Source organism: Hylobates moloch, unplaced genomic scaffold (assembly GCF_009828535.3).
Source record: "Hylobates moloch isolate HMO894 unplaced genomic scaffold, HMol_V3 SCAFFOLD_1, whole genome shotgun sequence".
Lineage (NCBI taxonomy): Eukaryota > Metazoa > Chordata > Mammalia > Primates > Hylobatidae > Hylobates > Hylobates moloch.
The window spans coordinates 183,076,026-183,090,471 of NW_026652276.1; the positions used below are offsets into that span (position 1 = coordinate 183,076,026).

At 38.2% G+C, this 14,446-nt stretch overlaps 1 protein-coding gene across 7 annotated transcripts in view; it reads right to left on the reverse strand.

The window, feature by feature from the left end:
* The window catches only part of PTPN12 (protein tyrosine phosphatase non-receptor type 12), a 103,423-nt gene that overhangs the window by 56,115 nt on the left and 32,862 nt on the right, over nt 1-14,446 (reverse strand). For 6 of the 7 annotated variants that reach the window (XR_009208997.1, XM_032761246.2, XM_058425384.1 and 3 more), the window contains exons 2-4: nt 13,500-13,608; nt 2,792-2,868; nt 552-647 (exon numbers count right to left, since the gene is read on the reverse strand). Coding sequence is in view for 6 of the 7 variants with exons in the window: in XM_032761246.2 (XP_032617137.1) it covers nt 552-647; nt 2,792-2,868; nt 13,500-13,608 (282 nt within the window). In the remaining variant the exon portion in view is untranslated. Of the gene's footprint in view, nt 1-551; nt 648-2,791; nt 2,869-13,499; nt 13,609-14,061; nt 14,079-14,446 lie in introns of those variants that run through there. The other variant, XM_032761250.2, reaches the window with a different exon arrangement.

Genomic DNA, 14,446 nt, shown 5'->3' on the forward strand with positions numbered 1-14,446 from the left:
GGTTTCAAGAACACTACAGAGCAGTATAGGGTAGCTCTTTGCAGTATTCTAACTAATTTCTCTGCTTCTAAATCTAAGGGCATATTATTTCCCTTCATCCAAAAGAACAAGAGGGCACTGAATGAACTCCAGGGACGGATGAAATTCTCTTACACTGCATATTTATAGTTTATTTAGAGTTATGTGTTTATATACATTTTCCTGAGAAGAGGGACTCAAATGAGTATAACTGTACTATCAAGTATTTTACTGACCTATTAAAGCACTAATCCTTTTCTGCTTTTTATAAGTTGTTTGATAGCTGCATCATTACTTACTGACTTAGGACAAGATTTAAATTATTATCACACCTTCTTCTTAAAATATTTAGCCTAGTTTGTAAAAATTTAATGAGACATCCTAAAAATGGGTCCATCTTTTTAGTAAACATCAGCAATAAGTAAACATAATTATGGATTTTTAAAAAATCCCCTAATTCCTTATTCAGTAAAATATCCTATGACATTACATAAGTATTTCTCAAAATTTATTGTGAAAAGTAAATTACTTACCACAACATTATATTCCCATATCATCCTCCAAAAATCTATTACTGTATTTGCTAAAGGTCCTTGAGTTGCTACATATGCTTTTGGCCCATAGACGCCCTAAAAATGGTTAAAAGCAAATTTCACATTTATTTTGATTACCAAAAATATTTCATTACCTAAAATATAAGGTTTCAAATTGTATTTGTAATATTGTTGTTTTAACTTAAACCATTTCCAAATAATGTGTCTTTCATAGTATATTAAAGCATGGCAAAATATATTCAACTCACTTAAGCTTTTGATGACTGCTATTACTTTCGTGTGTTTACTAGATATGGTGCACAGAATAGGTATTTAAGAACCGCCTTATGCTAATTAAAATTACTTACCTAGGCATTAATAACAAAAACCCTAATACCTACTCAACAAAGCTAACTGGCAGAAATACAGAGCATGCTCTGATTCTAAAACAATACTAAAACTAGTGAAGAGTTCTTTCTTAGTTTCTTCCATAGCTACCTTCCATTATCTATTCAACTCAAAAGTTTATCAAGCATCTACTATACAGGTTTTTAATAATGAACATGAGAATATACCAAACAGTCACTGACTAAAATACTAAACTGGCACATAACTGACTCATACAATGAATCAGTGTCATTAAGCATAAGTAAAAACTATAACTTTTAACAAACACCCTTATAAAAGAATATGAACACTGACAACATCTGAAATAGCAAACTATCAATTTATTAGTTTTTATTTAATGTATTCATTTTGGTTTTTAACTTTGTTTAAAAAAGAAATTTTTATTTAAAACCACGACTGCTGAAGATTGACATAGATACTAGTTTTACCACATAAACTTTTTTTTTTTGAGACGGAGTCTCACTCTGTCGCCCAGACTGGAGTGCACTGGCACGATCTTGGCTCACTGCAACCTCTACCTCCCAGGTTCAGGTGATTCTCCTGCCTCAGTCTCCCGAGAAGCTGGTATTACAGGCATGCGCCACCACGACCGGCTAATTTTTGTATTTTTAGTAGAGACTGGGTTTCCCCATGTTGGCCAGGCTGGTCTCAAACTCCCGACCTCAGGTGATCCACCCGCCTAGGTCTCCCAAAGTGCTGGGATTACGGATGTGAGCCACCGTGCCCGGCCTCACATAAACTTTTCTCAGTTAACATTTTTATCAACAAAAACATGAAAATATGTATAAACACCATATATAAAATAAATGAAAATTATACTATCATATCACTTGGAAGATTAAAAACCACAGATTAGCTGATGGAAAAAAAGCCTTTTATTTAAACTGAATCAAGTGGCACTGCATCTATCTCTACTGATAACTATAAAGAACTTGACGCTGGGCGCAGCGGCTCACGCCTATAATCCTAGCACCTTGGGAGGCAGACGTGGGTGGATCACAGGTCACCCTCGATCAGGAGATCGAGACCATCCTGGCTAACACGGTGAAACCCCATCTCTACTAAAAATACAAAAAATTAGCTGGACGTGGTGGCAGGCGACTGTAGTCCCAGCTACTCCGGAGGCTGAGGCAGGAGAATGGCGTGAACCCGGGAAGTGGAGCTTGCAGTGAGCCAAGATAGCGCCACTGCATTCCAGCCTGGGCAATAGAGCGAGACTCCATCTCAAAAAAAAAAAAAAAAAAAAGAATAAAAGAACTTGACTGCTTTTCATCAAAGGTTATATAAAAGGGACTATTTAATCTTGAATTTCGGGTTGCCACCTGAAACAGTGACAACTGCCAAAAGTTTTACATTTAAAGCTGTGTTCTAGAATTTTAAATCAGTATTATCCAGTAATCCCACCCCTAGTAATTTATCCTAAGAAATTATTCAAAAGAACAAAGATGTTTATTGCAATATTATCATTTAAAAACTTTGGAAACAACCTATATGGGTCAACAACAGAGAATGATGATGTTCATTTGTGCACACAAACCCAAAGGGATAACTCAGAAAATAATTTAGTAATAGGTAAAGACTTCCATGGGAAAGAAGAAATAAAAACGAAAATGTTATCTCTGCAATCATAAAACTAAGTAGAAACTATTTATCTTTAATGAATAAGGAAGCTAGAAGGAAAGCATATAAAAACATTGTGCCAGGGCAGTGGTTTTATTTTTATTTCTTTTGCTATTGGTATCATGTTCGAGCAATTCAAAAAGTTTTTACAAAACTAGTGTGTACAAAGACATTAATACGGCAGAGAAACACCATTTAAAGTTAGTACATACCTTTATAAAATTTGCATTGATATAGTCTGAATCTTGTGAAGGAGTCTTTAATGTCAATTTAACTCGGCTGTGATCAACTACAAGAAAAAAATTCATAAAATATGTATGGTTGACAAACAGGTATTTTCTAATGAAGTATAAGTAAGGTTAAATAGACAGCTTAAGAACATTTATTTTAAAAAACAATGGATGAAAATGGACTCTAGGTACCAGCAGGGTAATTTCTAACATTACACTGAAAGGAAATAAAATAAATTTTCAGACAACCACCACCTGGCAGGCACCTGTAATCCCAGCTACTTGGGAGGCTGAGGCAGGAAAACCACGTGAACCTGGCTGGGAGGCAGAGGTTGCAGTGAGCCAAGATTGCGCCATTGAACTCTAGCCTGGGTGACAGAGCAAGATTCTGTCTTAGAAACAAAACAAAACAACAACAGCAAAAAAACAACAACAACAACAAAAAAACAAAAACAACAACAACAAAAAACAAAACAAAACAAAAAAACACCACCACCAGTGACGTAAAGCAGTGTATTAAAGTTGCAATAAGAATCATCTCTGGAACTCTTTTAAAATTCAAATTCCAGGACATTATCTCTGATTTACTACAGCAGAGTCTAGGGTTTCAGCCTCTGCAGCTTTTAACAAACATACCAAGTGGCTGATGAATACTAACCAGTGATACACAAGCCCATATGCTAAAATTCTTATTAAAAAATCTAACTTTCATATTTCACAAGAAACTATAAAAAGTAAATTATAACAAATTAATTAATTGAGATTATATATAAAAAGTGCTCGAATGCTCTTGGCTAATAATAGTTATTATTAGGTAACAGAGTAAAAAAATCTTTACAAAAAAATTTTATGAAGTATATTTTTCTTTTAAGTTTTTATTGATTTTTTTAAAGGAATATGTATAGAATTTTTAAAAATTAGACCTTAAAGAAAGGTATAAAAGGAAAAGTAAGCCTCCCCTGCCCTTCAATTCCAGGGCTCTCTCCCATCAAGATACTATATTAAAGTTATTTTTCCCATTCCAAATGTACTTATTACACATATATACTTTAAAAAACTACTACACAAATGCAAGCATCCTATACATGCTGTTCTGTATCATTACTTTTCAGTTTATAGTATATCCTGGAACTCTTCCCAAAGCACAAAAAGATTTACTTTATTATTTTTACTATTATTTTAAAATACAGAGACAAGGTCTCACTCTGTCACTCAGGCTGAAGTGCAGTGGTGCGATCACAGCTCATTCAAACCTAAAACTCCTGGGCTACAGATCTTCCTGCCTCAGGCTCCCAAAGTGTTTGGATTACAGGTGTGAACCACTGCACTCAGCTTGCACTAGGCTATCTCACTCTTTTTAGTGTAACAGAGAATTCCATCATGTGAATGTTTCATTCTTTATTTAGCTACTCTACGGATGGGCCATTTTTTTCCTATTAAAAACATTACTACAATGAACACTAATGTATATATAGCTGTTACAGCATTGCTGTAGGGTAAATTCCTAACAGAGGAATTGCTACTTGCCTTCTAAAAGGTATGTAACAATTTATACAGGGTTATGTAATAAGGGTGACTGGGTGTTACCAAACTTTCCATCACTGACAAACCAAAAAGTAAAAATATCTTGTTTTAATTTCCATTTCTTGAGTTATGAAAAGGACTGTATGTTTTAATATATTTATTGGTTCTGTGTACTTCTTTTTCCATAAACCACTTGTTTATATCCTTTGCCCATTTTTCCACGTCTGTTTTGTCCTACTGATTTTTATGAGATCTATGTAAAAAGAAAAAATCAGCCCTTTGTCACAGGAAGTGCAGTTTTTTCCAGTTTGTGCTGATGTTTAAAACTTTTTATTTAGAACTAATTTTAGATTTATAGAAAAACTGTAAAAATAGTACAGAGAATTCCCATATGCCTCTCACTGAGCTTCCTCTAATAGTAACATCTTATATAACCATAGGACAATGATCAATACCACAAAATTAACACTGTTATAAAACTATTAATTAAAGAAGACTATACAAATCAGTGTTTTCTAATCTGTTTTGTCTTTCAAGGATCTCATATTAAATTTAATTTTTAGTGGCCAGGCATAGTGGCTCACCCCTGTAATCCCAGCATTTTGGGAGGCCAAGGTGGGCGGATCACATGAGGTCAGGAGTTTGAGACCAGCCTGGCCAACATGGCGAAACCCCATCTCTACTAAAAATACAAAAAAAATTCGCAGGGCATCGTGAGGCATGCCTGTAATCCCAGCTACTCGGGAGGCTGAGGCGGGAGAATCACTTGAACCCAGGAAGCGGATGTTGTGTTAAGCCAAGAGATCATGCCACTGCACTCCAGCCTGGGTGACAGAGTGGGACTCCATCTCAAGATAATAATAATAATAATTTTTATTTCTCCTTAGTCTCCTTCAATCTAAAAAAGTTTCTCTGATTGATTTTTTTAAATGACTGGAATGAAGTTATGAATTTTTGGTAATACCACAGAATGATATTGTGTCCTTCTCAGTACAACACATCAGAGGATACATGATATACATATGCTTTAGTACTTGTGATGTTAACCTTGGTCACTTGGTTAATATGGTATTGCTTGGTTACCAAAAGGGAAAGTTACTGCCTTTCCCTTTTATAATTAGTAAGTATTTGAGGTTAGATGCTTTCAGATTATGAAATCCTAAAGAAGTAGAATTGCCTAGTATTCATTGTTTCTGGATTAGAAGGGACCATAACATATAACATGTAAAACGCCATTATTATTATCACATTATAATCCCTTCTAATCCATGAATGAGTATCAAAGACAGTAAAAATACAAAAGGAAATACGGAAATGTTAACAGACATGAATAAACTTAGCGAAGTATTAAAGAACAACTAATAGTAACTAATTTGTTTTTCATTGGCTCAAATTTTATACATAGCACTAAAGGTCCAGTTCTGCTAATTTAATTGATAAATTTACTTTAAAAAAAGTCTTCTTTAGAAATTTGTAGAAGACACATATAAGGAAGATATACTTGCTTCTGGTGAAAATTATTCATTTCCTCACTGTATTCTAAGAAACAGAATGTTTACAATATGTTTGTCAATGCTCTGTCATTTATTTCACGCCACCCTACATGTCCCATCCCCCTTTTTATATGCCATTTGGGATAGGAAATACACATACAAAAAAAGCTATGACTCTAGAAAATCAGAATAGAATATTCAGTGGTTAGGGTAATGATGGCTGAATAACTACAGGAAGCTTCCTTTTACCATGTTTACCAGTAGTAACGGTATTACTACAGTTGATTATCCTTATTCATATGGCATATTAGCCTCTATTCAAAGTATCTCAAAGGCAGAATACAATAGTTGGTTTACCACTGGGTCCTCAGTAAAGTTTCTGGTGACTGTAAATCCAAATGAGAATAGTGGCTCCCAAATGATAGTTAGGACTGGTGCCAGGCTGACTACATGCAGGCTGGTAATTTCTTTTTTTTTTTTTTAAATTTTCTAAGATGGAAAATTTTAAGCATACAACAAAATAGAACAGTATAATGAATCTTTGTATATCCATTACCCAGCTTCATTATCAACATTTTGCCAATCTTATTTCATCTATCCCCAATCATTCAACAGCTGGGGAAAGCAAATCGAAATCCAAGATTTCTGGAGTACTATATCTTGCAATAAGTTTAATTCAGTAAATTAAAAATGGGGCACAGAAATACCCTTTTTAAAACTCCCCATTTAAATTCTAAAACACAGGCAAATTTGGTAGTCACTGCTTTCTACTATGTACCCACAGCACATTAGATTTAAAAATCAACATTATGCTACTTATACAGCATATCATGTGTATTTTGATTTTTTTTGCATTTTAAATGTGAATTTTAGTATCATTCATTCAATAAATATTTATTGCATGTAATCAGCACAATAATGTTGTTCATATATCCATAGTAAAGTAGTAGCAAGGAAAGCGAGTAAGGAACATCTTGAGGATATCAGCAGTCTTCAGAGGTGTGACAAGCTGGGTCTCAGGGAATGAGAAGTTTGCCAATGATTAAAAAGAAAAAAAACCAGGGCATTATAGACAGCATAATAGGTTCAAAAGTATAGAATTAATAAAAAAACAGCTACCATGGAATGAACGTTTCCTCTAAGCACAGAATTTTATCCTCACCACACACCCATGGAGATAGAAGTTATTATCGCTATGCACAGACAGAGGTATGCCCAAATCACAAAACTGAGATGGCAGTGACACATTTGAAACTGGGCTCTCTGATTTCAAAGCCAAGGCTCTGGGTCTAAATAAGTACATGTACTGAAGAGGTATGACGCAACACGGGACTACTGGAAGAAGGAAGAGGTGAGCAACAAGGCTGTAAATGTAGCCGCCTGTTCTCACTCACTTGACCATAGAGCAAAGAAGGGGTGGGCTGGATTGGAGTATGGAACAAATGCATGATTTCAAATAAATGAGTGTATATCCACCCCAGTTCTGTCCACTGAAAAGGCCTAGAAGCAATGACACACCAAACCCTGTTCAATGGTGGGGTCAGCCAGACTTTCCAGGATTGCTCCCTGCCCTCCCAGCTGGCTTTTCTGCCACATTCCACTGCCACAGCAGACCGGGTGTCCTTCATCTTCCTGCATCTTCTGCAGTTTGTTAAGCGGCACCCTTAGCTCCTGTGACACCTTAGGGAGAAAGCCACAGCACCCATGATTTTGGGCCACCATTAACACCCGGCAAAGTGCCGGGAACTAGAAGTCGCGAGAAAGAACTTGGGTGGCTGTTTTAATATTCTTCATTGGTGCTCTTTTTTTTTTTTTTTTGAGACGGTGTCCGGCTCTGTCACCCAGGTTGGAGTGCAGGGGCACCATCTTGGCTCACTGCAACCTCTGCCTCCCAGGTTCAAGTGATTCTCCTGCCTCAGACTCTCAAGTAGCTGGGACTACAGGCATGTGCCATCATGCCTGGCTAATTTTTGTATTTTTAGTAGAGGCGGGGTTTCACCATATTGGCCAGGCTGGTCTTGATCTCCTGATCTCAAGTGATCTGCCCGCTTCGGCCTCCCAAAGTCCTGGGATTACAGACGTGAGCCACCACGCCCTGCCAGATTGGTGCTCTTATTAAGCATATTTAGAAATAATCTAAATATCAAAAAAATGAAAACAATTATTCCTCTCCATGGTTTTGCTATCCATCCAAGAGAAACAAAATCATAGGTCCACACAGAGAGTTGTATGACATGTTCATAGCAGCATTATTCAATATGTTCATCATCCATACAAAGGAATATTATTCAACAACAAAAAGGAATGAACTATCGATGCATGCTACATCATGAATGAATCTTTAAAATGTGTTAACGAGAGGCTGGGCGCGGTGGCTCAAGCCTGTAATCCCAGCACTTTGGGAGGCTGAGGCGGGCGGATCACGAGGTCAGGAGTTCGAGATCAGTCTGGCCAACATAGTGAAACCCTGTATCTACTAAAAATACACAAAAAATTAGCCAGGCGTGGTGGTGTGCGCCTGTAATCCCAGCTACTCAGGAGGCTGAGACAGGAGAATCGTGTGAACCTGGGAGGCGGAGGTTGCAGTGAGCCGAGATCGTGCCACTGCACTCCAGCCTGGGCAACAGAATGAGACTTCATCTCAAAAAAAAGTGCTACAGAAAAGAGCTAGACACAAAAGACTATATATTGTACGATTACATTTATATTAAACTCACAGAAAAGGAAACTTTATACAGACAGAAAGCTGATTAACAGCTGCCCAGGGCTGAAGACTCAGATCTTTTAGGGGTGATGGAAATGTCCTAAAACTAGATTGTATTAATTGTTGCAAAACTCTACAAATTTACTTTAAAAAAATCATTGAATTGCACAATTAAAATGGATAAATTTCATGGGTATGTAAATTATACCTCAAACCTGTTTTAAAAATCCTATTTCTGCAAGCACTGCACATGTTAAAACATGCAAAGAAAGTTAGTGAATTAAATTCTTCTCCTTATTTTTTGAGATAGAGTCTCGCTCTGTTACCCAGGCTGGAGTCCAGTGGTGCAATCATAGCTCACTGCAGCCTTGCCCTCCTGGGCTCAAGTGATCCTCCCACATCAGCCTACCGAGTAGCTGGGACCACAGGTGTGCACCATCATGCCCAACAAATCTGTGTGTGTGTGTGTCTGTGTGTGTGTGTGTGTGCTGAGTTTTGCTACCATCATGCCCAACAAATCTCTGTGTGTGTGTGTGTGTGTGTGTGTGTGTGTGTGTGTGTGTGTGTTGAGTTTTGCTATGTTGCCCAGGCTGGTCTTGAACTCTTGAGCTCAAACAATCTGCCCAGCTTGGCCTCCTAAAGTGCTGGGATTACATGCATGAGCCACTGTGCCCGGGCAATGAATTAAATAGTTATCTAACAGTAAATAAGCACATATCTCTCAGTACAATTACTTTCAATATAAATTTCCAGGCCAGGTGCAGTGGCTCACACCTGTAATCCTAGTACTTTGGGAGGCCGAAGCGGGTGGATCACCTGAGGTCAGGAGTTTGAGACCAGCCTGGCTGACATGGTGAAACCCTGTCTCTACTAAAATTACAAAAAATTAGCTGGGCATGGTGGTGGGCACTTGTAATCCCAGCTACTTGGGAGGCTGAGGCACGAGAATTGCTTGAACCCAGGAGATAGAGGTTGCAGTAAGCTGAGATCCCACACTGCACTCCAGCCAGGGCGGCAGAGTGAGATTCTGTCTCAAAAAAAAGAAAAAAAAAATCCCAAATCAAAATAACTAGAAATTTACTGGAGACCTACTTACCAAACTTTAGATAACTTAAAGGAAAAAAGGCACTGTCACTCTGATTACTGCACAGTGATTAACAACTCGAGCTCTTGGACAAGGTCTCTCAACGCTGACACTCATATATTTTGGCGAGAAGTCTTTGGGGAAGGGGGCTGCATCCTATGCACTGCAGGATGTGTAGCAGTATTCCTAGCCTCTACCTGTTAGATGCCATTAGCAGCCTGTCCACTCCCGTACCCCAGTTGTGACAACCAAATCTCTCCAGACATTGCTAAGTGTCCCTTGAGAGGCAAAATCACCCTAGTGAATGAAGCCTTTAAAACCACCTGGGTTTAAATTCTTGCCCCACAATATTTAACTGTGTGACAAGCTTTTTAACCTCTGTCTCAGTTTCCTGTTCGCAAAATGGCACATAATAGTACTTACCTCAGAGTTTTGCTTTGATGATTATGGTAAATAATCCATTTATCACAGAAATCAGCAAACAATACAAATCAGAACTATCAGAGGACTAGTTTAACAGTACACCACTAACCTTTCCCACTACCCCAGCCAAAAATGTAAACTTCCCCTTCTATTCTCTGCTTTCTCCCTATCCCTCATTCGAACTATATTCTCAATAACACTAATTACCACCACATGGCAGACCATATATGTTAATATGTATTGTCCATCGCCTTGACTAACATATAAGCTCCACAAGGGCAGGGATTTTTGCCAGTTTGTTTTTTGTTGCATTCCCAGCATACAGTACACCCTCAGAGCTTTCTGTAAAATGAGTAAATGCCAAGGGAGGCGGATGACCTGATGTTAGGAGTTCGAGACCAGCCTGGCCAACATGGTGAAACCCCATCTCTACTAACAATACAAGAATTAGCCAGATGTGGTGGCGGGTGCCTGTAATCCCAGCTACTTGGGAGGCTGAGGCAGGAAAATAGCATGAACCCAGTAGGCAGAGGTTGTAGTGTGCGGAGATCGCACCACTGCACTCCAGCCTGGGCAACAGAGCAAGACACCGTTTCAAAAACAAAGAAAAAAATAAAACATCATATGAAAAGAGAAACCTACGGCTACATGACAGAAAAAAAAAGTGGACAGGCTAACTCTTTGAATGTGTGCATGAATAATTCCAGAGCAATGTAGGATCACCTTAAGATTATCTTGCTTAATACAAAGTATCCAGAAAGCCATGTCATCCCCTATTCTGAGGCAGACTGGTGCTATGGTCTGAATATGTGTCCCTCCCAAATTCGTAAGTTAAAACATAAACTCCAATGCAACAGTATTAAGTGGTAGGGCCTTTAGGAGATGAGTAGGTCATGCCTCGTGAATGGGATTATCAGCCTTTACTAAAGAGGCCCGAGAGAGCTTGTTTGCCCCTTCCACCATGTGAGGTGCAGTGAGAAGGCACCATCTGTGAGCTAGAGTGACCCTTCACCAGACAGCATATCTGCTGGTGCCTTCATCTTGGACTTCCCAGTCTCTAGAATTTGAAGATACAAATGTCTGTTATTAATAAGCCACCCTGTTCATGGTATTTCTATAATAGCAGCCTGAAAACATTAAGACAACAGGTGAGAAAAGTGGAGTGTATTTTGCAAAAGCTTAATGATTGGTTACTATGTCCTAGGTACACTGTTTTGTTTTGTTTTGTTTTGTTTTGTTTTTTGAGATAGAGTCTTACTCTGTCGCCCAGGCTGGAGTGCAATGGCACAATCTCGACTCACGGCAACCTCCACCTCCTGGGTTCAGGCAATTCTCCTGCCTCAGCCTCCTGAGTAGCTGGAATTACAGGCACATGCCACCACGTCTGGCTAATTTTTGTATTTTTGGTAGAGATGGGGTTTCACCATGTTGGTCAGGCTGGTCTCGCAACTCCTGACCTCGTGATCCACCAGTCTCGGCCTCCCAAAGTGCTGGGATTATAGGCGTGAGCCACCGCACCCAGCCACCGGGTACACTTTTAAGCATTCAATATTAACCTGTCTATTGTGCAAATAATCCTAAAAAGTATTATTATAATCTCCATTTTAAGGATGACAAAACCAAGGCACAGAGAGGATCAGTCCAAGGTCATATAGCTAGCAACTGGTGGAGTCAGGATTTCAACTTCCAGAATCAAAACGCTTTACCATTATGTTATGTTGCCACTTGTTAATCCTGCCAACACAGGCTATCCACACATCCCACAGCTGATAATAATGTAGAATAACAAAAGGATGAAGGATTAAATTGCAGCAAAGAAGTTAGTGGAGAAAAGAGGGAAAGAGATGAGCGGGAAGAGGTGTTTTAAAAGAGTTATCATGGAAGAAGAAAATTTCAAAAATAGGGATTGATCAATGGCATCAAAATAGTTCAACATTCTTGAATAATCAATATTCTTCCTGTTAGAATACACAATAAAAAAAGACCACCACATCTGGCAGTTAAGAAGCCACTGGGCCCTGGGCAACATGGTGAAACCCTGTCTCTACTAAAATACAAAAAATTAGCTGGGTGTGGTAGCAGGCACCTGTATTAGAGCTGTCCCAGCTCTCAGGAGGCTGAGGCACAAGAATCGCTTGAACCTGGGAGGCGGAGGTTGCAGTGAGCCAAGATCTCACCACCGCACTCCAGCCTGGGCTACAGAGCAAGACTCTGTCTCTCACACACACACACACACACACACACACACACACACACACAAAGTCACCAAGAACTTTAAGGGCATTTTAGAGAGAACAACCTTTAAGACTGAATAAGAATTGAGGAAATGATGTAATGGGATGTAGATATTTCAAAATACTTATGAAGAAAGAAAAACGACTGGTAGCTTTAAAAGATAGCAAGTATGACGTATAGCTTTTATTGGATAAAGTGATGGCACACCTTAAGTATACTTTCAGAGTTAAAGTTATTTTGCCAGAAAACTGTGCTATTTAAGAATACAGACAGGGCGCAGTGGCTCACACCTGTAATCGCAACACTTTGGGAGGCTGAGGTGGGAGGATCACATGAGCTCAGGAGTTTGAGACCAGCCTGGGGAACACAGTGAGAACCTCCACCTCCACCTCTAAACAAACAAACAAACAAACAAATAAATAAAATATTATTAGAATGTAATGCAATCAGTCTAAGACATATACTTAGAGACACATATTCAGACTGCTGAGAATAGTAGACAGATGTTTGAGTCATCCTATGCTTCATTTTCTCATGCTTAATTAATCAATTAAGGTTCTTGTGTATAGATATATGAAAAATCAACATTGTTAGCATTTTATAAAATGTATTCAGTTGTCTTTATTATTTTAATGAAATAACGTCTTTGAACAGAGAGTTGACAAAAGATATTTTCACTTGGATTTACAGTATTTAAAAGTAATTTAGTGGCCGGGCGCGGTGGCTCACGCTTGTAATCCCAGCACTTTGGGAGGCCGAGGCGGGCGGATCACGAGGTCAGGAGATCGAGACCATGGTGAAACCCTGTCTCTACTAAAAATACAAAAAATTAGCCGGGCGTGGTGGCGGGCGCCTGTAGTCCCAGCTACTCGGAGAGGCTGAGGCAGGAGAATGGCGTGAACCCGGGAGGCGGAGCTTGCAGTGAGCGGAGATCGCGCCACCACACTCCAGCCTGGGTGAAAGAGCGAGACTCCGTCTCAAAAAAAAAAAAAAAAGTAATTTAGTATTAGAGCAACTGTGATACTTAAAGGAAAAAAATTAAACAAAAACTAGGATCAGAAGGAAAAACAAAAAGCACAATTACGAATTAGTATCTTTTCGTGTACTTTGAAAGATAGGTTAATTACTACTTCCTTAACAGTGAAACTCAGGAAGAATAAAACTAGTTAGGTTACAAAAGGCTAATTAGCATTTCTATGTATTTTATCAAGGGCATTTCCAACTTACATGGCAGTATGTCCTTGTATCTGTTCTTTTTAACATTTTCTTCTTTTTCTCCAGTGGCTGTGGGATATATCTTTTCTGTTCTATATTTGGTAGACAATCTTCTTAACCGCTTAAAATACAAAAAGTAAAAATTAAAGTTTAGAGAAACAGTGATATTTTAAAATTTTTAATGAAATCTGGTGACCCCAATTCCTCACAACTCATTTTCCTGTCTCTTAGCTCTTAATTTCCCCATCCTTTAATATTAACCCCAAGGATAATTTCTTTTATAGCATAAGTGCAAACATAAGATTCATATTTATTTCACATGAGCAGCAAAGAGGGAAAACATAATAAAATAATTTAAAGATATCATTAATAAGCTGAGTCAGAATATTTAACTCAGTCTTTAACATATTTGAGTAATTTCAGTATTTCAACTAAGGGTCACAATAACCAAGTTTTAAAATCATGCCTAAAAGAATTATGTACAGGTTTCTTTATTTCTTCTCTCAATAAACCATGAGCACGCACCCATGATGTGCCAGGCTTTCTCCCAAGGCATCAGCTAATAATTACTTACAAGACACTGCAAAACAAAGTTCTTTCATATTGAATTGGAAATGTCCAACAAAGACCAATTCTGCTTATTCACTGCATTACAGAAGTAGTTTGTGGGTTACTGACAAATTCTTACCACATATGGCAGTAGGGATGTTCTTTGGGCTGGAATAGTTCTGCGTGACAGTAATACACTTCCTGCTTTCAGAAGCACTGAAAGTCAGTATTGTGAATTGTTCAAATTCTACACAACTACATTGCTGAAATTTAATTTCAAAGGAACTTTCTTTCAGGCCTCAAGACATATTGAAAGCATTCTGGTTTTACCATTCAACAAATTATTAAATACAAATAAAATGAAAAATAAATCTGATAAAATTTAACTTTCTCACTACTCTATTTTTGCT